This window comes from Podarcis tiliguerta, assembly GCF_965153285.1.
Source record: "Podarcis tiliguerta genome assembly, chromosome: 1".
Taxonomy (NCBI): domain Eukaryota; kingdom Metazoa; phylum Chordata; class Lepidosauria; order Squamata; family Lacertidae; genus Podarcis; species Podarcis tiliguerta.
In genome coordinates this window covers 125,424,375-125,452,309 of record NC_139534.1, presented here as the reverse complement: position 1 = coordinate 125,452,309, position 27,935 = coordinate 125,424,375, and the positions used below count along the sequence as shown (strand labels likewise).

General features: G+C 45.7%; 1 protein-coding gene across 1 annotated transcript in view; it reads right to left on the bottom strand.

Moving 5' to 3' along the window:
• Positions 1 to 4,849: 4,849 nt before the first annotated feature.
• KCNH5 (potassium voltage-gated channel subfamily H member 5) overlaps positions 4,850 to 27,935 on the bottom strand; it is a 182,363-nt gene continuing 159,277 nt past the window's right edge. Inside the window, exon 11 of the mRNA XM_083434865.1 lies at positions 4,850 to 6,049. Within this exon, the coding sequence (XP_083290991.1) occupies positions 5,102 to 6,049 (948 nt within the window). The 3' untranslated portion in view covers positions 4,850 to 5,101. The remainder of the gene's footprint in view (positions 6,050 to 27,935) is intronic.

Genomic DNA, 27,935 nt, shown 5'->3' with positions numbered 1-27,935 from the left:
CGTGCTTTCAAACTGCGAGGTTGGCAGGAGCAGGGACTGAGCAACGGGAGCTCACCCTGTCACAGGGATTCGAACCGCGACCTTCTGATCTGCAAGCCCTAGGCTCTGTGGTTTAACCCACAGCGCCACCCATAGAATTCTGGCTGGCCATTGGAGGTGGTCGGGGAGACCAGAAAGCAAATGGGAAGGAGGAATGGAATGGAGTGTTCTGAAACTGGGTATGGTTGGTTGGAATTCTGAAAAGGAGCATCCCGTGCTGCAACATTTTGTGACAGGTCCTACTAATAGTTTTTCAGTTCTCATTCTGTGCAGATTCAGAATCAATGAACAGGTATCCATGTCTGTCTGTCTGTCTGTCTTATTTTGCACCTTTCTGGGGCAGGAACTCAGTTCAAAATCTGAACGAAGGCTGAAAAATGCTCAAAACAAGATATGCCACGAATAATTGGTCTCGGGAGGTCCTCCCTGTTCTCCAAAAAGAGTCTCTCCGGAAGCTAGAAATGCATTTTGCTACATGAATGAATCATCACATGAATATTTAGGCACCATTAATGGCATCTAGCATTCAGAGCTTCACGGTTCTTTGGAACATATGGGCTTAGATATAACGTTACATACAAATAGGTACAAATGAGAGATGTAACACCCCAATGAGAGACGCAACGTCAAATTATAGAACATCTCTGTTCTTAACTTTTTAAATTTTACATTCACCAGGAAACATTGGACACACATTTTACGATACCTGGGTTAAAATTTGGTATAGCTGTCAGGGGCCAGATACAACATTTTCCCCCAGGCCTGTTTATCCATCAGTCGGTTCAATCCTGACCTATATCAGCCATCTCCAACCCAGTGGCTCCAGATGTTTGGAACCACACTTCCCATCATCCAAGTTCTCACCCTTTTCATAATATGATGCTGGCTTTGACAACGATGCAAAAATTAGAAGTGATTTTATAGAAGGTATGCAGCATATTTTGGCAGAAGCATATATGTGTTGTGTCGCCTATAGGACAGTATCTCATGTATTGTAGGTTCTTTGGACAATATTTACTGAGACCATCCGTGGGCACCATTGGAGGTATTGGTGGGCAAGCAGGCACCCACAGGTGCCACACTGCCGCACCCACCCCTTATAGAAACTTACCTTTTCCAAAATATAGGCCATTTTGGTCCTCCGAAGTGCTTTCTACGGTCAGAAAATGTGATCTGCACGCAACAAATACAGGGTGGAGTGGAAAATGATACCTTTCTACATCCCTAATACCAGCAGGAGTTCTTTGGATGAAAAGGTGTGTTATAATGATACAGTGGTGCCTCGCAAGACGAAAAGAATCCGTTCCATGAGTCTCTTCATCTAGCGGTTTTTTCGTCTTGCGAAGCAACCCCATTAGCGGATTAGCGCTATTAGCGGTTGAGCGGCTATTAGCGGCTATTAAAGGCTTAAGGGATTAGCGGATTAGCTGCTAAAAGGCTATTAGCAGCTTAGTGCCTTAGAAAAAGGGGGTGGGGAGCGGAAAAAAACCCCCAGGAATCGCAAGACATTTTCGTCTTGCGAAGCAAGCCCATAGAGAAATTCGTCCTGCGAAGCGCATTGAAAAACGGAAAACCCTTTCATCTAGCGGGTTTTCCATCTTGCGAGGCATTCATCTTGCGGGGCACCACTGTATTAGGTAGGTAGGTAGGTAGATACTTGAGCTAAGCCATAGATGCAACTCTAAGTAGGCTGTATCCAACCCAGTGAATGTGGAAGGCGGTTTGCACCACAAATATTTCCCTTCCTCCAATGTGGTTGGTGTTTTTTTTTAATGATGCAGCATAAATAGATTTGATGGGCAATACCCACACATCCACGCCATGATATTGAGAACCCCCTAAAAGGCGTACTGGGCATCCTGGGGTGTGTGTTTCTCTCTCACACACGCATGCATGCATAGATATAAATATTTGCATGAACGGCTTGTTGTTATTTTCCTGTTGTCCACCAAAGATCAGAAAAAGAATGCAGAATGCAGAGAACCTTGTCAGCATTGATTTTTCACTACTTCCATCCTTATCCATCAAGTTTGCAGATGAATAAATGATAGTAAATGAATACCACCCGTGATTTTCGGGTAAACAGTTCTGCCAGTGCAAGGAGTTTTAGCTGAGATGGCTTTGAAGTGAAACAAGACCTGCACGAGCAGTTGGCAGTTGCCCTCACTGGTCACCACAACACTTTTGCCTTTTGATGTTGTCAGCCTCCTTTGGAAGAGAAAGGTGGGGGAGCCAACTATATACCACCAACCCCCCCCCCAACTGTATTTAAGCCAGTCTCCTGGGAGTGCAGCAAGACCAACAGCAGAATCTTTACTTTTGTTTTTGCTCTGTATTTATGCACATAAGCCTAACTGGTTCTTGGGTGCTATTGAATGGCTGGGGCAACCCAGTCAAATGTGTGGGATACAAATAATACATTTGTTTGTTTGTGTTGTTCTGTGCTTTCTAAATTGTTGGTTTTTGTTCTTTTGAACCTACTGACATGTTATGCAATTTGTATATTTGTATTTCCAACGTTCTCTGCTTTGACGTCCTCCATGTTTTAAATGGTTGCTGTAAGCCATTTTGGGCACAGCTCGTCGTGGGAAAGTGGCAAATAAGTAAAATCAATCAATCAATCAATCAATCAATCAATCAATGGAACTTCCCTGCCCTCTTCTCTCCCTGTCACCCCTTCATACTTCTGCATTCCCTCTCAACCTTCTAGAGGAGATTTATGGTGGGTGCAGGGAGGAGATAATGTGTATGAAGACACCAAACTCCCCCTCTCAGCCTCACTGAGGAAAGGAAAACCGAGCGATATGTTTGGCACCAGCTTGGCTGAAGGAGTTGCCGGAAGGAGGCGTACAAGGCGTTGTCCAACTGTCTTAGGGACTCTACTGCAGATTTGTGTACAGTTCGCTCCTTAGTACTTTTCTTCTCTTCTCCTGAAGACATCCCACAAGGGTAGATTTTCCCGCAGGGTTTACTCCCAATAAACTACCTCATGAATGAGTATAACCCGCAAGGCAGCAGAGGTTTAGGACCAGAGTTTTCCTTCTCCTTGGTGGGCTGATGAGCCCCATCTGCCCCTCAGTTCCCTCTACAGCACGGGCAGAAACCGCCTTCTTGACCATTGGACCCACAATTGGTCTCATCTGATGTAAATATTGCTAATACTTTAAGAGAGGGATGGCTAATATATGTAGGAATCCTTGATGGTGGTTTCTGGAGCACTGGCACCTCCTGAATGTAGCTCAGAGTTGGAGATCACCCTTTCCCATCCCAGTAGCTTCCAGATGCCTTGCAACTCCCATCAGCCCCTGCCAGCAAGAGCCAATGATCAGGGAGCTGGAGTACAAAAACAACTGGAAGACACCAGGTTGAGGAAGGCTGTTGACATGAGCCAACAGTGTGACGCGGCAGCTAAAAAAGCCAATGCAATTCTGGGCTGCATCAATAGGAGTATAGCATCTAGAGCAAGGGAAGTAATAGTGCCACTGTATTCTGCTCTGGTCAGACCTCACCTGGAGTACTGTGTCCAGTTCTGGGCACCACAGTTCAAGAAGGACACTGACAAACTGGAACGTGTCCAGAGGAGGGCAACCAGAATGGTCAAAGGCCTGAAAACGATGCCTTATGAGGAACGGCTAAGGGAGCTGGGCATGTTTAGCCTGGAGAAGAGGAGGTTAAGGGGTGATATGATAGCCATGTTCAAATATATAAAAGGATGTCACATAGAGGAGGGAGAAAGGTTGTTTTCTGCTGCTCCAGAGAAGCGGACACGGAGCAATGGATCCAAACTACAAGAAAGAAGATTCCACCTAAACATTAGGAAGAACTTCCTGACAGGAAGAGCTGTTCGACAGTGGAATTTGCTGCCAAGGAGTGCGGTGGAGTCTTCTTCTTTGGAGGTCTTTAAGCAGAGGCTTGACAACCATATGTCAGGAGCGCTCTGATGGTGTTTCCTGCTTGGCAGGGGGTTGGACTCGATGGCCCTTGTGGTCTCTTTCAAGTCTATGATTCTATGATACTGGCCATTTACCTAGTACCATACAGTGCAAAGAGCAACCACTGACGTATCTGCTTAGCTCTGTCCCCCAGCCCATTTCAGGTTGTTGGTCCAAGAGTGTGACAAAGAGACAGAATCCAGGGATTGGCCTACTTTTGACATCCTATACCATTCCATAAATTAGTACGTTATTAGATGGCACCAGCCCTAAATGTTTCCCCACCATGGGAGTAGCCAGGGTTTATGGTTTTTTTTTTGGGGGGGGTGGTCAGGACACCCACCTGTCACCATCCTCCACCTGGCTCTGTCTAGCAGATTCAGAATGAAATGTCTCAACAGCGGTCGTTTTAAATTACTTTTGACCCCAAGCGCTCAGAAAATTCTGTCGAAATCTTTCTACAATTTCTACTTTTAGTATTTAGTATTTTTTATTGATTGGATTGATTGGGGAGGCAGCTGCCCCTCTGGCTACACCCATGTTCCCCACACTTGAAATAATATGTTCAATTTATTTACTGGCAAACTGGTCTGTGATTCTTTAAATAGCACACTGTCGCCTTCGTTGCTTTTTTTTTTTTTTAACAAAATTCATCCTTTTATTCTATAATAGAGATTATAAATAAATTGAAAGTGTGCATGCAGTCAACTGCATATTATACAAGCAATATCTATGTTAATAACTGTTTTCTTTGGCAGGCCAGAATCCAGCTGGACATGCAATATTTACATATCAAAATCCATTTTTGTGTGTGTGTTCAAGTCATATCGAATGCAAGTGAAAATATATATGTTTTTATATATATATATTTTACACACACACATATGCACACACACATGAACATATACACCTGTTCTGGTACGTTATATATACATGTGTGTATGTCTCTCTCTGTGTGTGCCTGCTCATTTCACAGCATACCCGTATAGTTGTATCCAATGTTGGTCACATCCAGAGAGGACCCATTGAAATGCATGGGCGTGACCAACTTAAGCCCATTCAGTCTAATGGACCTACTCCAACTTAGTCGGAGACAACGCAGAGTACAGAAAGAGAAATAGGCATATCTATTAAAAGTGGATCTCGTCTTTTTCTGATTCAGGTGAGTCAGGCCTCGAAACGCTAAAAATATCCTGACAAGGTATTTGGGACGGCAGCTTAGGGGGCAAATGGGACTTGGGAGAAGGTGTCGGTGGCGTGCTCTTTTCAGACAGTATCTTTAAGATCTCGGCCACCTGCTTCTCCAGGACAGTCATCCTGCTGCTTAGCAGCTGAATATCTTCCTTGAGTTCGTGTTTGACCTCCTGGAGGGTAGTTTGTAAGGCCTGTTCGGGGATGGGGTAAAAGGGGTGTTTTGCATCCGCTTGGCTGGGGCTGTGCTCCAGGGGGCTCCGGTTCTCGCCAGCTTTGTCCAAACGAAGGTCACTTTTTGTGATCCCACTGTCACAAGAGTCCGTTTTCCGCAGTGGGTTTTTAGTTACGCCATTATCCGAGTCGCCGCTCTTGGGGTCGTCAGACAACAACCCCATGGACTCTGCTTTGGTGACATTGTTCCAGTCTTCCTTCTTCTCCTCCTGCCCCGCCATGGTGTTCTTTAGCCTAAGCCACCCCTTCCCATTCCCGTTTTTCATCCTCACGGGACTGGTCACCTTGAGGGATTTCTGCTCACTGTTGCCATTGGGCTTCAGCTCCATGGCATCCCGGTTATTCTGTTTGATGACCTCATTGGTCTTCACATAAGACAGGGATGTCTGGATGGGTGTGATCTGAGACACGGTGACCACGCTTGTGCCAGTGATGGAGGACCCATTCTGGATGGTCCGGGTCTCCACTTGGAGGCTATTCCTCTCTGGGTCGATGATGGTTGTGCCTTGGTTCCGCATCTCCTTCTGCTGCTTGAATTTCTGGAAGAGCTTTCTCACCGGGTGGTCCACGGGGATGCTCAAGGTCACTTCGTTCTTCTGACGCAGACGCTCCTCCTCTTCTTTTTTGACATCACTGATTTTCCGGAAAATAATCTGGAAGGGACAAAAATCCAACATGTAGTAAGAAACAAACCAACAAAACAGCTTTCCTTGGTGAACAAATATTTTCTGAGTGGGACCAAATATCATGGGCTTAGTGCAACTTTCCCAACCTGATGTCCTTCCAGATGTTGTTGGACTCCAATTCCCATTAGCCCCAGCCAGCAATGGTCAGAGATGATGGGAGTTATAGTCCAAAAAGGCACTAGGTTGGCAAAAGCTGGTTTAGTGGGGGAAATGCCTCCTTGTTTCTTCTTTGGTATTTTCTCTACAAGTGAATACATGGGTGGTTGACCAAGGCAAGCTGTCAATGGTAGAGATAGATCTCCTAATTCATTTTATCCACTGTTTGCTCCTATATCCAACCATCCATATATTGTGCTACAATATTTCCTTGCAAGGATGAAGCAAGGCAGGATATCTGTGGCTCCCTAGATCTTTGTTTACCTTTCTTTATTTGAAGAAATTATATTCTGCTTTACTGCAATGGTCTCTAAATCGTTTGTAAGATGAAATAAATATAAATAAAAACCAATTAAAACCATTAAAGCAAATCAAAATTAAAATGCTTGCTGGAATAATAATAACCATAAAGTCTTCATTAGGTTCCAGGTGTCCAGTAGTGAGTGACCCTGTCTGACCCCAACTGGAAGGGAGTACCATAAAATTGTGCCCACAATATTGAATAAACAGGTAAGAGGGGGCATGAACATCTGAACCATTTGAGACCAAAAACAGTGATTCCCCTCAAGGGCCTTCATGATCAGGCAAGGATATAAGTGATCAGGTGGTCCTTGAGGTATCCTGGATCCAAATTGTAAATGACCTTGTAAATTAATACAGTAACATTGAACCTGACCCAGGTAAGTTAAAAGGTAAAGGACCCCTGGACGGTTAAGTCCAGTCAAAGGCGACTATGGGATTGCGGCGCCCATCTCGCTTTCAGGCTGAGGGAGCCGGCGTTTGTCCGCAGACAGCTTCCGAGCCATGACTAAACCACTTCTGGTGCAACGGAACATCGTGACGGAAGCCAGAGCACACAGAAACGCCATTTACCAGCCCGCCACAGTGGTACCTATTGATCTACTCGCACTGATGCGCTTTCAAACTGCTAGGTTGGCGGGAGCTGGGACAGAGCAACGGGAGCTCACTCCATCGTGGGGATTCAAACCGCTGACCTTCTGATTGGCAAGCCCAAGAGGCTGAGTGGTTTAGACCACAGTGCCACCCGCATCCCACCTGACCCAGGAGCCTATGGGCAGCCAGTGCAGAGTTTAAAACACTCGAGTGCTGGTGATAATCTGTTCTCTTAAACAGTATAGCTGCGGCATTTTGCAACAAATGGAGCTCCCAAGTCCAGGCCAAAGGGGCGTCCCATATAGAGCATATTGTAACAATTGAGTCTTGAGGTTTCCATTTCCCATGGGTCGCAGCTGGCATGGCTAGTTCTTTGGGATAATAGGAGTCCAGCAACACAGTGAGGGCTACAGGTTCCCTGCAATTGAGATAAGGGATATTTCACTTGGTTCTGGGAGCCCCTGCAAACCCACTGCGAAGGCATTGTGATCCATTTCCCAGCAGAATGGAATGAAGTGACAGAGGCTGAGAGGAGATGAATGTACAGCAGCCCTGTTCTTGTTGGAGGGTATCAAGTTAAGAAGGAAGTGCATTGACATCTGTTGATGTGTATTATGATAATCCTTGAGCATGACACACAATCAACCTGTTTGGAGGGCTTCCAACAGTGGCAAGCTGATGCGGCTGCAGATTATGCAAGGAAGAAACAGAATCCCCACACCTGGTTCAATGTGCCTTTATGTGGAAGCAATTCCTAGGTATAGGTGAATCTGTTGATTTTGGTTTCTCATTTTCCCAACCTTAAGTCCAGTTCTCCACATCAGTTTGCATTTTCATTTTTTAAGCCTTCAGGAAAAGTCATCAGCATTTTAGTGCAAATTACTTCCCATGCACATGTTTCTGAATGCAATTTTCTCCTAAAATACGCATTTTTGCAAAGTTCCCCACAATACACACGCTCACACCCAATGAAATAATATAATGCATGATTGCTGCACGCTATTTTCACTAACATATGTATTCTACCTTAGTGTATGCATTTCGAATACATGACCTGGCTGGAAAACTGCATGACAAAATTTGGAAGAAATGCAAATTTCAAAGGACGGCTGTGCTTTAGTTCAGATGGTGTTCTACGACCCCATTCTAACTATTCAGGGGTTCAGGGCAAACAAGTCATCACCCAGTTCCTTGCCTCTTTTGGAGCCAGCAACCAGAAGTTTCTGCCCGTTCCACAAAACTGTAGTTTGTCGCAGGCAAGGCTGATTTCGATGACGTTGGAAGGCGACTGGGCAGGGGTGCTGGGGGAATTTGACACACTGAAAGTTAATCTAGGAAATCAACTCCGTGATCAAAGCTCCCGTTGGCTTCATTAAAATGCAGCACACACAAGCCTTATTCCAACTACAGTTAAGGACACGGGTGATGGCCTGGAGTTAACACAGCTACTTAGCATAATTTAGAACCACAACATGTTTATTAGTAATGAGTTGAAACAGCAAAAAGTGTGCAGGGTGTGGGTGTGGGTGCGTCTATGGCAGGGGGGGAACAGGCTGGTGCTTTTATCTCCCTGCTATGACCCAAATAGAGTGCGCATGGATCTTCAATTAAGAGCTGTTCGTGCTTTCATTTGGCTGTCATAGTCTACAACGAAAGCTGCAGGGGATGGCAAATAATATTTTTAATTATACGTGTCACGCCGCTCCTGCTGCCAGCTGGGGTTTGGGGCCCTTCGCAAAAATAATAATATTAATATACTCAGCGAACCCTGCACAACCAGGAAAATCATGTTAAAATGTTAAAGCATGTTTTTAAGGCGAAGAGGGTATATAAAGGAACATATGCTAAAAAGAGGCAAAGAACAATAATGGTTGGTGCTGAGTGTGCAGCAGCTGTGAAAAAGGAGAATTCCATGCTAGGAATCTTTAGGAAAGGAACTGGATGCAGACTGCCAATATCCTCCTCAAAAGATTCCATTAACGGTGTCTCCAAAAAAATTGTGCACATCACTTGTGAAGACAGGCAAAGTAATGCCAGTGTACTGGAAGAAGCAAAGATAGAATCATAGAATCATAGAATCATAGATTTGGAAGAGACCACAAGGGCCATCGAGTCTAACCCCCTGCCAAGCAGGAAACACCATCAGAGCACTCCTGACATGGTTGTCAAGCCTCTGCTTAAAGACCTCCAAAGAAGGAGACTCCACCACACTCCTGGGCAGCAAATCCCACTGTCGAACAGCTCTTACTGTCAGGAAGTTCTTCCTAATGTTTATAGATCACTAGTGTCAAAGCAATGATTCTTCAACATCAACTTCGCTGGACTGGTCATGTTGTGCAGATGCCTGATGATCATCTTCCAAAGCAACTACTCTATTCCGAACTTAAAAATGGAAAGTGTAATGCTGGTGGTCAGCAAAAGAGGTTTAAAGACTCTCTCAAGGGAAATAAAAAAAAATGTAGAATATAAACACAGACAACTGGGAATCGCTGGCCTGTGAGTGCTCCAATTGGAGAGCAGGATTTGCCAAAGGTGTCATGGGCTTTGAAGACACTTAAACTCAGGACGCAAGGGAGAAACGTGCTAAGAGGAAGGCACGCTTGGCAAACCTTCACCATGATCAACTCCCGCCCAGAAACCAATGTCCCCACTGTGGAAGGACGTGTGGATCCAGAATTGGCCTCCACGGTCACTTATGGACTCATTGTTAAGACCGTGTTCATGGAAGACAATATTACTTGGCTACGAGGGATCGCCAAAGAAGGAGGAGGAGGAGAAGGAGGAAGAAATGCATAAAATTCTGGACGGAATGGGGACAGTGAGTAGAGAAACTAATTTTTCTCCCTCTCTCACAACAACACAGAACTCAGGGACATCTAGTGAAACTGAGCATTGGAAGATTCAGGACAGGCAACAGATAGGACTTCTTCATACAGCGCATAGTTAAACTGTGGAACTCATTCCCACAAGAAGAAGAAGAAGAGTTTGGATTTGATATCCCGCTTTATCACTACCCTAAGGAGTCTCAAAGCGTCTAACAATCTCCTTTCCCTTCCTCCTCCACAACAAACACTCTGTGAGGTGAGTGAGGCTGAGAGACTTCAAGGAAGTGTGACTGGCCCAAGGTCACCCAGCAGCTGCATATGGAGGAGCGGGGAATCGAACCCGGTTCACCAGATTACGAGACTACCGCTCTTAACCACTACACCACACTGGCTCTCAGCACACAAGACGCAGTGATGGCCACCAACTTGGATGGTTTAAAAAGAGGACTAGACGAATCCATGCGGGACAATGGCGATGTTCTCCTTTTACTGCTGGAGGATTATGAAAACCAGTTGCTGGAAACAGCAGGAGGGGAGACTTACTCTTGTGCCCAGATCCTGCTTGTGGGTGTCTGGTCAGAAGGGGGAGATGCAGTAGATGGGCCACTGGCCTGATCCTGCAGGCTCTTCTTTTGCTCACCCCTCCTACTTTCTGCAAAATGGTGATGAACATTACATTGAATAGGCTGATTTCCTTGTGCATAAGAATAAGGGACTGAGCTATGAAACAGGAAATACTTCATTTCAACCTCACCTCTGCCAGGAACGTGTGCAGAGGAGGGCAACCAAGATGATTAAGGGTCTGGTTGGCCACTGTGAGAACAGGATGCTGGAATAGACGGGTCATTGGCCTGATCCAGCAGGCTCTTATATTCTTATGAGATCAGAAGAGGCATATGCTCCACTATATTTCCTTGACTTCTGTAGGCTACACGTGCTTGACTACTGAGCTATTGTCCCTCGTGAGACCTTATATAAAGGTAAAGGGACCCCTGACAATTAGGTCCAGTCGTGACCCACTCTGGGGTTGCGGTGCTCATCTCGCTTCATTGGCTGAGGGAGCCAGCATACAGCCAGCATGACAAAGCCGCTTCTGGCGAACCAGAGCAGCACACGGAAACGCCGTTTACCTCCCCACCGGAGTGGTACCTATTTATCTACTTGCACTTTGACGTGCTTTCGAACTGCTAGGTTGGCAGGAGCAGGGACCGAGCAACGGGATCTCACCCCATCGTGGGGATTCGAACCGCCAACCTACTGATCGGCAAGTCCTAGGCTCTGTGGTTTGACCCACAGCGCCACCCGCGTCCCTGAGACCTTATATACTCACCCCTTATATAAACAGTTGATCACTAAGCTCTGAAGATGAGGACCTCTTGCAGACACCATCTCATCAGGAGTTCCATTCCATACGATGCAGAAATTGGGTCTTTAGAACCTTTCCTTTGGAACTCCCATTACAGATGGGACAGGCATCCTCTCTATGATTATTATTATTTTGGCACTTATTGAACAAGAGGAAATTTTTATGCCTGTATTAGACTTGGCATTGTTTTTATGGATGTCTTTATCCTTGTGGTTTTCATGATTTTATTGTTAATTGCTTTGGGATGCTTTGTGGGAAGCGCTTCATTAATGAAATGAAATAAATAAATGTTGCACCTGCGATCTATCTGTTCGGCAGACGTTTGGTTGTACACTGCAAAATTCCAGTGACAAGTCTAATTCCAATGCACAGATTGTTGCTGCAGCAGACTTAAATTAGATCTTGGCATAGGGCGTGCAGATTCCAACAGTATCTACCATATGCACACATACATAAATATCTCAGTTAAAGATAGCATACGCAGAAGATAGGATTTATGTGCAAACAGGAAATGTGTGTGAGTTCCATGGCGAGGCTCTTGAAAGCCATCACAGGAGTGCCGCCCCGTGGAAACATTTCATGGGGAACGCACTATTCAGAGGAAGGATCAGAGAACAAGAAGGCAGATTCCTATTGGATCTTATTCCCAGACTTATCTCTGGAAAACAATTCCCACTAAAATAATTTTCCATGTTAATATTCCCCATGAACTGACACTGGTTTCAAGGTCATTTCCAGTATTATAAGTCCTTGATATGCCTGTTTTTCCTGAATAGGAAGTCCATCACTTGTAACTCACTCTACATGGGGCTGCCTTTGAGACTGATACAGAAACTCCAGTGGGTGCAGAATGCTGCGGCGAGGCTCCTTACGGGGTCCTTGCCATGGGATCACATTCACCGGGTGCTATACCAGCTGCACTGGCTCCCAGTGGAGTACAGGATCGGGTTTAAGGTGCTGGTTTTAACCTTTAAAGCCCTATACGGCCTAGGACCCTCGTACCTACGGGACCGCCTCTCCTGGTGTGTCCCACGGAGGACCTTATGGTCTTCAAATAAAAACATCTTGGAGATCCCAGGCCACAGGGAGGTTAGGCTGGCCTCAACCAGAGCCCGGGCTTTTTTGGCCGTGGCCCCGATCTGGTGGAACACTCTGTCCTTTAACTTTACCTTTTTCCTTTTTTTACCATGGATCTAATTTGAGGGGCCGGGGGTGGAAAACAAATTATTTAGTTCTTCCTTTTGCTTGCAGGAAAAAAAATGCAATTATGTTCTTCTAATATGAGTAGCTTTTCAGACCCTCTTTATGCAATCTGTTGAATATAAGAAGAGCCCAGAAACCTCTTTTCACATGGTCTGACCAAATGGCAAGCAGGACACGAGGAGTTTCCCCACTTTTGATTCTCAGCTACGGAAAACAGATGGTTTTTTTATTTTTTATTAAATGGAAAAAAGTGGTTTGTGTTTATGGTCAAACTGATGCAACCTATATTAAGGTAAAGGTAAAGGGACCCCTGATCATTAGTTTCAGTCGTGGCCGACTCTGGGGTTGCAGCGCTCATCTCGCTTTACTGGCTGAGGGAGCCGGCGTACAGCTTCCGGATCATGTGGCCAGCATGACTAAGCCGCTTCTGGCGAACCAGAGCAGTGCACGGAAATGCCGTTTACCTTCCCACCGGAGTGGTACCTATTTATCTACTTGCACTTTGACGTGCTTTCGAACTGCTAAGTTGGCAGGAGCAGGGACCGAGCGACGGGAGCTCACCCCGTCGTGGGGATTCGAACCGCCAACCTTCTGATCGGCAAGTCCTAGGCTCTGTGGTTTAACCCACAGCGCCACCCCGTGCGCTGCTCTGGTTCACCAGAAGCGGCTTAGTCATGCTGGCCACATGACCCGGAAGCTGTATGCCGGCTCCCTCGGCCAATAAAGCAACCTATATTACTGGTGTAAAATTAATGTTAAAAGAGAGGAACGGAAAGGAAACAAGCTTCTCTCCACAAGTTGATATTTCCTATGCAGACTTTGCAAATGTTTGAAATTGCGATGGAATTTCACTTTGTCTAAAATGGACATCCAACCGAAGGAAAAGGCAACAGTCCCCAAGCCCACAAGAGAATCTGCTCCATGGGAAATTAGACGAGGTTTCTCTTACAAGAAAAAGAAAAGAATCCTAATAATAGAACAAGCTCCCGTTGTTGTTCCTTTGGCCTCCTTGAGATTACAGGCTCCCACACAGAGAGAAACATTTCAAAACGAGGAGCCCAGAGTTAAAAGTTAAGCCCCAAAGGACGAGGGCGGGGGAGAACTAAATTAATTGCTGCATAGACACCTTCTCAAGGGAAATGGAGAAAAACTACGCTGTATGGCAAGATCAACAGTCATTAATGTGATGGGAATTTGCTGTCAGGATTTGTTTCCCGTGGGCGGGGGTCTACGAAGGCGGGTCCTTTGTGGCAGGTTTGTGTGTTAAGAAGAAGGGTTGCCGCTGAGGTCCTGTCCTCCCAAGTGGCTTAAGTTTAAGGGTTATTTGGGGGGTGGTTAGAAAGCGGCTTGGGGTGAGGAAGGGAGAGGGAGGTTGCCGGTGTGGCAAGCGAAGGTTAAGTAAAAGTTAACCGGTTGTCAGCCCTGGAAAACTGAGGAGGTTTCTTTATCTACAACGCAGGGGTGGTGAAGATAGCAGTAATGTGAGATGCTCTGGAGCCGTTATCCTAACCCCAATCTTTCTCGCAGGGTTCCTCTAAGGTAATGAAAGGTAATTCAGACCTGAACATTAACCTAACCCCAACACTAGTCTCATTTCACACAGAGCCTGCACCAGGCAAACGAGCAACTTGCGCACAGAAGTCAGTTTTGTCAAGTGAAGCAGTTCTGGCATCAAGGCGGAATACAGTGGTACCTCGGGTTAAGAACTTAATTTGTTCTGGAGGTCCGTTCTTAACCTGAAACTGTTCTAAACCTGAGGTACCACTTTAGCTAATGGGGCCTCAACGCTGTCGCCACGCCACCACCGCGCAATTTCTCTTCTCATCCTGAAGCAAAGTTCTTAACCCGAGGTACTATTTCTGGGTTAGCAGAGTCTGTAACCTGAAGCGTCTGTAAGCTGAAGCCTCTGTAGCCCAAGGTACCACTGTACTCCCAGATAGCCAGCTGGGGTCCTACATCCAGAGCGCTTCTTCATCTACCATCTCGCCCCATTCTTAAGATCTCATGAAGGACCACATTCCCTTGCGGGGAACTTTCTGGGGGCCACATTTCATTGGTGGGTGGGACCAGGTACAAGAGGGGATGGGCTACCTTTCAGGCAAGGATTCTCACCTCCCTAAAGTGGCCTAGCTAGCACTCAGCTGTCTTGAGAGACAATGGAGCGCACCTCCAAGGGTGAATTCAAACCACTGTAGAATCACAGCACCTGCTGTGGCTGCGGACACCGGTAACTCATAACAGATGCTTCCTGCATTGGTTTTTGGCTGCGTTAGCAGCAACCTCCCCAGGGCAATGTGCATGTATTTGGATTTGATATCCCACTTTATCACTACCCGAAGGAGTCTCAAAGCGGCTAACGTTCTCCTTTCCCTTCCTCCCCCTCAACAAACACTCTGTGAGGTGAGTGGGGCTGAGAGACTTCAGAGAAGTGTGACTAGCCCAAGGTCACCCAACAGCTGCATGTGGAGGAGCGGGGAAGCGAACCCGGTTCACCAGATTACGAGTCCAGCGCTCTTAACCACTACACCACACTGGCTCTTGGTGGTATGGAGGTCTTGCCTCCTCAAAGAGCATCTGGCATCCTTTTGGAGGAAATGGAGTATGCCTCTGGGGGTGAAGTCAAACTACTGTGTTAGCTGCACTGAAGCGACCTCTCCCAGATGCAAGCCTGGACAGTGTGTATGGAGGTCTTGGGCTGCCCAGACGACAAGACCCCCCCCCCGGCCTCACTGATGTGGTCCAATGGAGAACGAGATGTTGGGTACCTTAGAAGTGCTGCCTGCAGGTTATTTGAACAACAACACCTCTTTTATTTTCCTTTATTGAATTTCACCTCCCCCCCCCCCGCTTTAGTTCAAATAATTAAATCTGATTTGGGGGAGACGTGTCCGCTGAAAAACTGCAAGTTGAGAACCCCCCAAGCTCCAATTAGGTTTGAAAACATCAAATGCATTAAATGAAACAGCATATTGAGATGAGTCTCTCTCTCTCCCCCACCCTTCCCCTTTTCCGTTTTGCAAATGGGACACAGACTTGGTTGAACAAAAGTAAGTAATCCTCATTACATAACACAGACTATAAATATTCCACACCCATCAAAAGTGAGCAAGCAGAATTGTTCAAAGGGGCCGGGGCATTTCGGTTGCCCAAATGTAGCAACTATAGAGCATCATATGTTACATAAAATTATTTACAAAATGCAGGCAGAAAACTGCCAGGAACTGGATTAAGTAATGATAAGGGGATTTCAAAGCTTCCAGTCAAAGTTGTCCGGAGGGGCAGAAAGGCAGAAGGGAAGCTGTGGGTTACTCAAGGCTATTTTTCCTAATGTGCAGGGCAATCCTGTCTACGAGGAAGCAAGCCCCATTAAATCCAGTGGGTGCTTGCTCCCAGGTAAATGGGCACAGCACAGCAGCCTCAGACTGCAACGTTGTACTTAAAAATATACTGTATTTTTTCCGTGTATAACACCCCCCCCCCCATGTATAAGACGGACTCCAAATTAAGAAAATGGGGGGGAGATTGCCTAGAGTTGTTAAGCTTTTTTGGGGGGGATGATTGCCCAGAGTTGTTGAGCTGCAAATCGCACACGGCGCCACAGCCACCAATTGTCTGCTCGCTCACCACCAGCAGCCGCCAATCACCCGCCCTGATGCAGCAGCGGCAGCCAATCAACAGCAGGGCTTCCCACAGCCAATGATGATGATGATGATAATAATAATAATAATAATAATAATAATAATAATAATAATAATAATAATAATTTATTATTTATACCCCACCCATCTGGCTGGGCTTCCCTAGCCACTCTGGGCGGCTTCCAACAAAATATTAAAATACAGTAATGCATCAAACATTAAAAGCTTCCCTAAAAAGGGCTGCCTTCAGATGTCTTCTAAAAGTCTGGTAGTTGTTCTTCTCTTTGACATCTGGTGGGAGGGCGTTCCACAGGGTGGGTACCACTACCGAGAAGGCCCTCTGCCTGGTTCCCTGTAACTTGGCTTCTCGCAGTGAGGGAACCATCAGAAGGCCCTTGGCGCTGGACCTCAGTGTCCGGGCAGAATGATGGGGGTGGAGACACTCCTTCAGATGTACTGGACCGAGGCCAATCATCCACCCAATTGCCGCAGCAACAGCCAATCAACAGCAGCCCTTGCCCGTAGCCACCAATCACCAGCACAATCACTGCTGACAATCTCCTGCTCACAGATGCAACCAATTGCCGCCGCCCCCCGCACTATCTGTCTCCCTCGAGAAGCAGTTGACTCTCCTTCATTGGAGGATTTTAAGCATTACTGCATTGCAAGGATTTGGACTAGATTTACCTCCAACTCCCTTCTATGATTCTACGTCATACGTGAATTAAAGTGAAGAACTCCATGCTTCTTCCATGCAACCGAGAGAGTTGATACCATTGACCACAACATCCTTCTGGACTGTCTAGAGGGGCTGGGAGCTGGGGGCACTGTCATAAAGTGGTTCCACTCCTTCCTCCTGGGCCATGTTCAGAAAGTGGTGGTAGGGGATGAGTGTTCAGACCCCAGGGCTCTCACTTGTAGGGTGCCTAAGGGTTCTGTCCTCTCCCCCATGCTTTTTAACATCTACATGCAGCCGCTGGGAGAGATCATCAGGGGGGTTGGGCTGGGTGTTCATCAGTATGCAGATGATACCCAGCTCTACCTCTCTTTCAAATTGGAACCAGTGAAGGTGGTGAAGGTCCTGTGTGAGTGTCTGGAGGTGGTTGGAGGATGGATGGTGGCTAACAGATTGAAGTTGAATCCTGACAAGACAGAAGTACTGTTTTGGGGGGACAGAAGGCGGGCAGGTGTGGAGGACTCCCTGGTCGTGAATGGGGTAACTGTGCCCCTGAAGGACCAGGTGCGCAGCCTGGGAGTCATTCTGGACTCACAGCTGACCATGGAGGCGCAGGTCAAATCTGTATCCAGGGCAGCTGTTTACCAGCTCCATCTGGTACGCAGGCTGAGACCCTACCTGCCCACGGAATGCCTCGCCAGAGTGTTGCATGATCTGGTTATCTCTTGCTTGGACTACTGCAAATGCGCTCTATGTGGGGCTACCTTTGAAGGTGACCCAAAAACTACAACTAATCCAGAATGCGGCAGCTGGACTGGTGACTGGGAGCGGCCGCCGAGACCACATAACACCGGTCTTGAAAGATCCCAGTACATTTCTGAGCACAATTCAAAGTGTTGGTGCTGACCTTTAAAGCCCTAAACAGCCTCAGTCCAGTATACCTGAAGGAGCATCTCCACCCCCATTGTTCTGCCCGGACACTGAGGTCTAGCACCGAGGACCTTCTGGCAGTTCCCTCGCTGTGAGAAGCCAAGGTACAGGAAACCAGGCAGAGGGCCTTCTCGGTAGTGGCACCCACCCTGTGGAACGCCCTCCCACCAGATGTCAAAGAGAAGAACAACTACCAGACTTTTAGAAGACATCTGAAGGCAGCCCTCTTTAGGGAAGCTTTTAATGTTTAACAGACCACTGTATTTTAATACTCTGTGGGAAACCACCCAGAGTGGCTGGGGAAACCCAGCCAGATGGGCGGGGTATAAATAATAAATTCTATTCTATTCTATTCTATGTGCCCAATGAGCTCTGAACTGAGACATGGCACATTTAAGCTTCATGCTCAGGAACACACACACCTGTGCTCAAAGCTCTTTTCTCCCTTATTGGAGAAACAGCAACAGATCAGGTCAGGTCTTCCCCTCCACACAGGTCAAGTGGCTTTCCTGAATTTCTAAGTTTCTATATGGTATCGATGTTACTGTGTGCTGCCTTCACATGGAATAGGATTGGCTTCTAGAAGCTCACATTCCACAGTAGAATTAGTGGAGGAAACAAGTCTAATGGTGGCATGACGGCTTGCGCTGTAAGATTCTTAGTTGTTCTTGTTTTTAATTCTTGTTTATTTATCATTTTTGCACACGATTCAGTTTCAGTGGTATTACAGACTTGTGGAAATTAGGGAAATGTTGAGAAATTCACTGGGCAATGCTGGAAATGCTGAACGAAGGATTTAAATTTTATACACAGCCAGTGGCACTGCAAGATCACAAGGGACTAAAAATAAGAAGTGTCTGTTGAGGAACAGCTGAAGAAGGTTGGCAAAGCTCCGCTGAGGTGTCAACTGCCTGCTGTTGCAAAGGCAAAGGAGAACAGCTGAGTCATTCATCAGATATACAGAGAACCGTAGAATTGTAGAGTTGGAAGGGATCCCGAGGGTCATCTAGTCCACCCCCTGCAATGCAGGAATCTCAGCTAAAGCATCCATGACAGATGGCCCTTCAACATCTGTTTAAAAACCTCCAAGGAAGGAGAGTCCACCACTTCTCGTGGGAGTCTGTTCCACTGCCAAACAGCTCTTTTTGCTAAACAGCTCTGTCATAAAGTTCTTCCGAATATTCAGTCGGAATCTCCTTTCTTGTTACTTGAAGTCGTTGGTTCGAGTCCTACCCTCCAGAGCAGGAGAAAACAAGCTTCTTCCCTCTTCCCTCTTCCCTCTTCCCGTGTGGTGTAGTGCCAATGTGGTGTAGTGGTTAAGAGCGGTAGTCACGTAATCTGGGGAACTGGGTTCGCTTCCCTGCTCCTCCACATGCAGCTGCTGGGTGACCTTGGGCCAGTCACACTTCTCTGAAGTCTCTCAGCCCCACTCACCTCACAGAGTGTTTGTTGTTGGGGAGGAAGGGAAAGGAGATTGTTAGCCGCTTTGAGACTCCTGAAGGGGAGTGAAAGGCGGGATATCAAATCCAAACTCTTCTTCTTCTTCTTCTTCTTCCACATGACAGCCCTTGAGATATTTGAAGAGGGCTATCATATCTCCTCTCAGTCTCTTCTTTTCCAGGCTAAACATGCCCAGCTCCTTCAACCATTCCTCATATGGCTTGGTTTCCAGACCCTTGATAATCTTGGTCACCCTCCTCTGCAACATCTTCCAACTTTTCAATATCCTTCTTGAACTGTGGTGCCCAGAACTGGACGCAGTATTGCAGGTATGGTCTGACCAAGGCAGAATAGAGTGGTACTATGACTTTCCTTACCTCTGCTTAAAAACCTCCAGTTCATGGTTTTAAAAAGCATGGCTCCCAGTACATTTCCGAGCACAATTCAAAGTGTTGGTGCTGACCTTTAAAGCCGTAAACAGCCTTGGCCCAGTATACCTGAAGGAGCGCCTCCACCCCCATCGTTCTGCCCAGACACTGAGGTCCAGCGCAGAGGGCCTTCTGGCAGTTCCCTCATTGCGAGAAGTGAGGTTACAGTGAACAAGGCAGAGGGCCTCCCTTCAGATGTGAAGGAAATAAGCATCTATCTTATTTTTAAAAGGCAGCCCTGTTTAGGGAAGCTTTTAATATTTAATGCTGTATTGTTTTTAACACTTGAATGGGAGCAGCCCAGAGTGGCTGAGGAAACTCAGCCAGATGGGCGGGGTATAAATTATCTATCTATCCATCTATCTATCTATCTGTCTATCTATCTATCTATCTATCATCTATTTATTTATTTATTTACTTATTTATTTATTTCACCTTCATTATCTCAGTGATCTTTACAACACCTCTGCAATGCAAGTCAGTATGGTTATCCCTGTTTTGCAGCTGAGAGTTGGGTGACAGAGGCTGACAGGTAATGGTTTTGCTTCAAGCTGCATAGTTCATTCAGGGCAGAGGCAACATTTGAATTCCCCAAACTTCTTGCTTCCCTGTTCAGTCTTTCAGCTCCTTCCCCCATCCTAGCTCTGCCCCTGTGGGACAGCAAAGTGGCTGGGTTATGTCTGCAGCGAACGAAATAACTCAAGGCTGCGAGTGCTCGCAAAATCCAGCTTCTGGCTCTTTTATTCCCCTTATTTCTCACGAAAACCTTCCTCTCATTTTATTAATTGGAAGTCTTGGGACGGCTAATGGATGACCCAAAGCGAAGCTTCTTAGCTGCTATTAAACTGGCTGCTTTTCTCAGGTTGCTTCGCTTTGATTTGCAAGCCGGCCTTTAAAACAAACTATCCCTCTGGCGCTTAAATTGCCCTCCCAATAAATTCAGCATAATCCTCCGTGTACGAAAAGCTACATTTTGCCATTAAAACAATGGCCTTAAATTGCAAGAGGAGATGTTGGGGAGAGGGGGAGAGAGAGCTTTGGGTTATGTAATGAGCTGACTGCACCATTATAGCTGATCCCTTGCATAAACACCTGCCCTCCTTCAAACTGGTGCTTTTGCAGAAAGAGATTTTTCTGCCAGATAGTCCTCCACAGGCTGTTTGAAATATACCTAAGATAATTGCCTTTTCCACATTGTCATTGATCCTTGCTTCTCAAATACTGGCGTATGCAAATAAAAAGGTGGGGTTCAAAAAAAAAAAAAAAAGGCTTGCATCTGGGCACAGTTCAAAATTTGCCAAACAGTTGCAAATTTGACATTTGCTCCTAAGCTATGAGGCATGCAGATCTGTCAAATTGTAATTCCTTTCCATTTTTCCAGTTCAGTCCTCTACATTAATTTGTAATTAATTATTCCCCCCCCAAAAAAATTCATCTGAATTTTCATTGCGAACTTTTGCCTAATATACACATTTTTTTCAAAGCAACTTCCCCTAATATAATGCTTGGCCATGCTATTATGACTATTATATAGGATCATAGCACTGTAGAGTTGGAAGGGACCCAAGGGTCATCTAGTGCTTTTTGGGGCGGCGGGAATTTTACCCCAGGAAATAAACTGCCACAGGGGCTGGATTAGACCAACCGCAGGGCTGGATTAGGCCCCCGGTATGGACTTTGGAGAGCCAGTGTGGTGTAGTGGTTAAGAGCGGTAGTCTCGTAATCTGGGGAACCGGGTTCACGTCTCCGCTCCTCCACATGCAGCTGCTGGGTGACCTTGGGCTGGTCACACTTCTTTGAAGTCTCTCAGCCCCACTCACCTCACAGAGTGTTTGTTGTGGGGGAGGAAGGGAAAGGAAAATGTTAGCCGCTTTGAGACTCCTTAAAGGGAGTGAAAGGCGGGATATCAAATCCAAACCCTTCTTCTTCTTCTTCTTCAATGTCCAACTGTGATCGACAGGTGTATTGCCAGGTGCTCCAAGTTGATCGCGGGATTTAAAAAAGGGATTACCTGGTTGCTCCTGAGTGCTCGCAATGCGAATTTATGGAATCCTTCCCAAAGAAAGCTGGGCAACTGTGGTCCCCCCCCCAAAAAAAGCTCAATAACTCTTGTCAAGCCTTCATAAAAATAGCTCAACAACTCTGCTCCCTCTCCTCTAAAAAAAAAAAGCTCAACTATGGGCAATGACAATGGGTAGATCACTGCCAGTTTTATTATACTGGGGGTAGCTTGCAGTCTCTAGAGACTTGGACGTGCCTGATGTAGATTAATGGGGACGGAGGGGGTAAACCTTTACTGGGAGCAACGCCATTTTTAGAGAGATATGCATTCCTTTGTCTCTTGCTGTGATTATTAAAGAACTTATCTAGTAATCTGGTAAAAATGCTCTTTTCATTTGATCTGCTTATTTACTGCCACCAGGGGAGGGATCCGCTTCCCCAAAGCCTGACAGACCACCAAGTTTGGATCAACCCTGGCCCCTCTTGCAAGCTGGTGCCTCTGGTAAATAATAAGTGAGCTCCAGCGCAGGCCTAGCAACAGATTTATTAAAATGTCTTACTTTGCACATAGAGTTCTTCACCACAAGTATTGGCATAGCCTTTACTGTGACTTTATTGTGACTCAGTTATACCAAGAACTCTTTCATTTACTTCCCCTACCTAATTTTTTCAGCAAACTTAATGCATGCAATGTTTCCCTTAGGATCCAATTATATTTTGGCCATAAAAAAGCACATTGTTTTGGAAGGTCATTGTTTCTTGTGTTCTTCCTGAGCTGGCATTTGTACAACCAACATTACCTCTGATCAATGCTCCCATATTGAAAGACCTGTTGTTTGAGAATGGCTCCCAAGAATCTAGCATCCGGTGTTCAAATGATCACTGCTAATTAATTAGTCGATCAATTGATTAATTAAATTTGTACACCACCTTTCACCTGCAAATCCCAGAGCGGTTCACACCATAAAGATGCAAGATAAAAAACACAAAATACACGAACACAAAATACTGAAAAACACTTCCTCGCCCCCATTCTAGGCTGTTTCGTGCACCTGGGAGAAGCAGAAGTGGCAATTGGCTGTCAATCAAACCCAATTCTCCTTGGAGTACTAAAGTTCTGCCCTAGTACTCATGCAGAGCTACACAGACACACTCTGATATACTGCAACAACCACTATAAATCAGTTTTGCGCTCTTAAGAGGAAGAAAAGGCCAAGGCAACCAAGGAGTTTGACAGATTAGAGAACTGGGCAAAAACAAACAAGATGAATATTAACAGGGAGAAATGTAAAGTATTGCACTTGGGCAAAAAAATGAGAGGCACTAATACAAGATGGGTGACACCTGGCTTGAGAGCAGTACATGTGAAAAGGATCTAGGAGTCTTGGTTGACCACAAACTTGACATGAGCCAACAGTGTGCTAAAAAAGCCAATGCAATTCTGGGCTGCATCAATAGGAGTATAGCATCTAGATCAAGGGAAGTAATAGTGCCACTGTATTCTGCTCTGGTCAGACCTCACCTGGAGTACTGTGTCCAGTTCTGGGCACCACAGTTCAAGAAGGACACTGACAAACTGGAACGTGTCCAGAGGAGGGCAACCAAAATGGTCAAAGGCCTGGAAACGATGCCTTATGAGGAACGGCTAAGGGAGCTGGGCATGTTTAGCCTGGGGAAGAGGAGGTTAAGGGGTGATATGATAGCCATGTTCAAATATATAAAAGGATGTCACCTAGAGGAGGGAGAAAGGTTGTTTTCTGCTGCTCCAGATAAGCGGACACGGAGCAATGGATCCAAACTACAAGAAAGAAGATTCCACCTAAACATTAGGAAGAACTTCCTGACACCAAGAGCTGTTCGACAGTGGAATTTGCTGCCAAGGAGTGTGGTGGAGTCTCCTTCTTTGGAGGTCTTTAAGCAGAGGCTTGACAACCATATGTCAGGAGTGCTCTGATGGTGTTTCCTGCTTGGCAGGGGGTTGGACTCGATGGCCCTTGTGGTCTCTTCCAACTCTATGATTCTATGAGTGGCTCAAGAAGAAGCACATTAAGGTCCTGGAGTGGCCTAGCCAGTCTCCAGACCTTAATCCCATCGAAAATCTGTGGAGGGAGCTGAAGGTTTGAGTAGCTACACATCAGCCTCGAATCCTTACTGAGAGGATCTGCAAAGAGGAGTAGGACAAAATAAATCCTGAGATGTGTGCAAACCTGGTGGCCACCTACAAGAAACATCTGACCTTGCCAACAAGGGTTTTGCCACCAAGTACTAAGGCATCTTTTGCAAAGGGATCAAATACTTATTTCACTCATTATCAATCTCTGACTTCTGTCTTCTGGGTTTCTGGGGTTTTTCCTGTTGATATTCTGTCTCTCACAGCTACAATAAACCTACCATTAAAATTATGGACTGGTCATTTCTTCGTCAGATGGCTAACGGGCAAATTTAGAAGGGCATCAAATACTTTCCCCCCACCAGACACTGGAGAGACCTGTCAGGAGTAAGCATGGACCAATGGTACCAAATAGTATGGGAAACAGCCCTACTAGAAAAATAACTGAAACTGGCACGGGGACAAACAGAAGAAGACGCCTTCACCCCGGTATGGCTCCCCTTTATCACATACACAGCCCAACAAGACAATGACAAAAATCCACCGACAGCATACAAATCAATATGGCTAACCTGATCCCAAACACCCACCCACCCCACTCACACACGAAAACAAAGATCACCACAGCCAATCACAAACAAACAACCACACCCTAGGCCAACCCCAACCTCTCTCACCACCAAAGGAACGCAAGTGAACAGCACAAGCAACGCTGACACCAAACCCTACATACATTAAGCGTAATAGGAACATCACCCCCGACCCCACCCATCTTCCCTCCCTCCACCCCCCTTTTTTTTCTCCCCCTAATGTCTCAACAAATGAAACGGATTTGTAAAAATGTTACATGGAAAAAATACGAGAGACATTACACTTACTTCTGTAAAACAAGAAAATCTTTAATAATAAAAAAACAACTTTTCCCCCTCACTCTGTGTGTGTGTTTGTGTGTGTGTGTGTAACTGTGTGTGTGTGTGTACACACACACACACACACACACATTTCTGGTGAGAGCTTTCTTTAAAATGCCACTTGCATTAACTGACCCTTTTCTGAACAGCACTAGAAGGGAGTTCTCCAAGAACTCGAGTTGAAACCTGCCTTGGGAGCTCTAGCTCAGTGGTAGGGAATTTGCTTTGCATGCAGAAGGTCCTGTGTTCAGTCCCCGGTATCTCTGAATAGAACTGGGAATCTCCCCTTTCTGAAACCCTAGAGAATTGATGTTGTTCAGTGTAGACAATACGGAGGTGGATGGACCAGTGGCCTCACTCAGTAGAAAGCAGCACCCTGTGTTCCAGACCTGCTGATGTAGCTTCAGCCAGGTTGTGGCAACACACGCCCTCTGGTCATGCATCTTGATGTCCAGCATCTTCCATAGACGCCTGAGAATCCAGCTTCCCGAAGACAAGACTGCAGGCTAGTGGGCCGTTTATCTTTGATTTATCACTTTGCCCTAATGGCATCGGCATGAGGAGTCCATAAACATAAAATCGAATCAAACGGAAACCTTTTAGCAAACCAAGAACTCTCTTTCGATGATTTTTGTGGGTTAAGCTTTACACATAAGTTGGCACCAGTCATTTAAATTCTTCCTCTAGGATGCTGTGAGACACTAGAGATGACTGAATATGTTGATTTCAGTTTCTCTCTGTTGCCCATCTCCAAAGTCTTCAGTTTTTCATATCTGCTTGTGGTTTATTTATTTTTTAAGCCCCTTGAAAATTTATCAGCGTTTTGGCACACATTTCCCCTAACATACACATTTGAGCACATTTTTGTGTGCAGTTTTCCCCTAACATACAGTGGTACCTCGGGTTAAGAACTTAATTCATTCTGGAGGTCTGTTCTTAACCTGAAACTGTTCTAAACCTGAAGCACCACTTTCGCTAATGGGGCCTCCTGCTGCCGCTACGCCACCACCACGCGATTTCTGTTCTCATCCTGAAGCAAAGTTCTTAACCTGAGGTACTACTTCTGGGTTAGTGGAGTCTGTAACCTGAAGCGTCTGTAACCTGAAGCGTATGTAACCCGAGGTACCACTGTACATGTTTTTGCAAAACAAAGCTCCCTGGTATCTTATCTTCAGTAATTGATGCACACTTTATCCTAGTTATCAAATTACTTTATTAGAAAACTGCACGGCAAAATTTGCAGAATTGTGGCTCTTCAAGGCTGGCTGCGTTTCAGTGTCTATATCATTTCAAAATATGCAAAAGTAAAACTACATTGAATTTTTAACAATCTACCAGTGCTTTTTTTTGGTGGGGGAGGCACCTTGCCCAGGGCCCCCTCATAGCTGTAATCAGACCTGAGTGCATCAGACTTGATAGTTATGCTAATTGCAAGCCCCTCAATTACTTCGCTATTGTTACAAAATGATGGAATTATAAGTTGCCTTGGAAATATAAATGCTTGTCAGAGAGTTCAAGAGACCCGAGAGCTTGTGAGCCGGAGTTAGCTGGAACAATAACAAAAGAACACAAGAAGAGCTGAAACAGACCAAGGGCCCATCTCGCCGAATATCCTGTTCTCTCAGTGGCCAACCCAGGGCCAGATTTAGGTTTGATGAGGCCCTAAGCTACTGAAGGTAATGGGGCCCTTTATATGTCCAGCTGTCCTTTCTCAACAACAAATTGCCACTGTTTTTTGTGTCAAATATATGCTGTATGGTAATTTATGGACCTAAGAGGTATCTAAAGCCATTTGCACATGACACAATACGTTATTTTATCAAAGTAATTGTTGAACTGAAATACAATGAAGAAGTAATATATTAACAGTGAAATTAAATTGCTGTTTTAGGGGTTGTTTTTAAAAGCCTGGAACAGATTACTCCATTTTGCATTACTTTCTGTGGGAAAGTGCACCTTGGTTTTGGAACGCTTTGGTTTTGCAACGGTGTTGGAACAGACTTGCGGAATGGATTAAGTTTGATAACCAAGGTACCACTGTATATAGAAATGAGCAAACCAGCATCATATTTTGCCAGATCATTAGTCCATCCAGCTTAGTCCTATCCACGGTAACTGGCAGTGCCTTTCCAAGGTTTCAAGCAGGACCTTTTCCCAGCCACACCTCAAGATGCTGAGGGATTGAACTCAGGTTCTTCTGCATGCAAAGCAGACACTCTGTCACCAAGTTTGTGGGATATCTAAAAGAAGGCAGACAATGTTAGGATATTTCCGTTCCACCTTAAAAGGGAGCAGGATGTCACTGCCTGCGTATTTCCTGTTTCACAGGATGTTTCTGTTGTGTCTTTGCTTTTCTCTCTCTCTGCCGGAGACATTGAAGCAGGCAGTCATGTTTTTCTTTGTTCTGATCAACGCAGAAATAAACTTGTAAATAATGCTCTCCTGGGTGCATCTTTCGCTGTGCATTATCTGCTGATAAGAGCGTGCATCTGCTCTGGAATGTGGCAAGCTATTTCTGGAGCTCGTGTCGCTAATTGCTGATACTGCGTGTCTACGGGAGATCAATGGACGTCCGGAGACGACGTAGAGTCATGATGGACTTTGTCTCCCTGGCAGTATCCCAACAGCCAAAACCAACTACTTCTGAATGCTAGAAAGTTACACACAGAGAGGAAACTGGATCTCACAGGGTCTGTAAGACATCCTCCCTGTGAGAGCCACTCCCACTGTGTCCAGCCAGGTAAAGAGGCACAACCTATATAAACTGATTCACATCCCCAGCCTGCTCTCTCTCTCTGATCCCTGCTATCTGATCTCTTCTCTTTGATGCTCCATCAATGACTAGGGATGTAGGACATGCGTTGAGTCTGAGTCACAGCTCAGACCCCAATCCTATTCTAAACTATAATATATTTCTGTAACTACATTTTAAGCCTGCCTCAAGACTGCTACTGTGACACTGGGCGAGTGAATCTGCCTTTTCTTATAAGAAGACTGCATCGCGTTTTTATTGTTCTAAGGGAGAGAAAGACCAGGAAACCCAGTCTGCAGCAAAACATCCTGGATTGCTTAAATTAAAAGGCTAAAGCTAGCACATCATCAGCTTCCTTATTTTTGCTGACAAAGTGATGTACTCTGCTGAACTCGCAAACGTGAGCAGGGAAAGATAATATCTAAGAAATAACTGTATTTTTCCGCGTATAAGACTATATTTCCCTCCAAAAATTTTAAGTTTAAAATTGGGAATCGTCTTATGCACAGAAAGTTGTGATTAA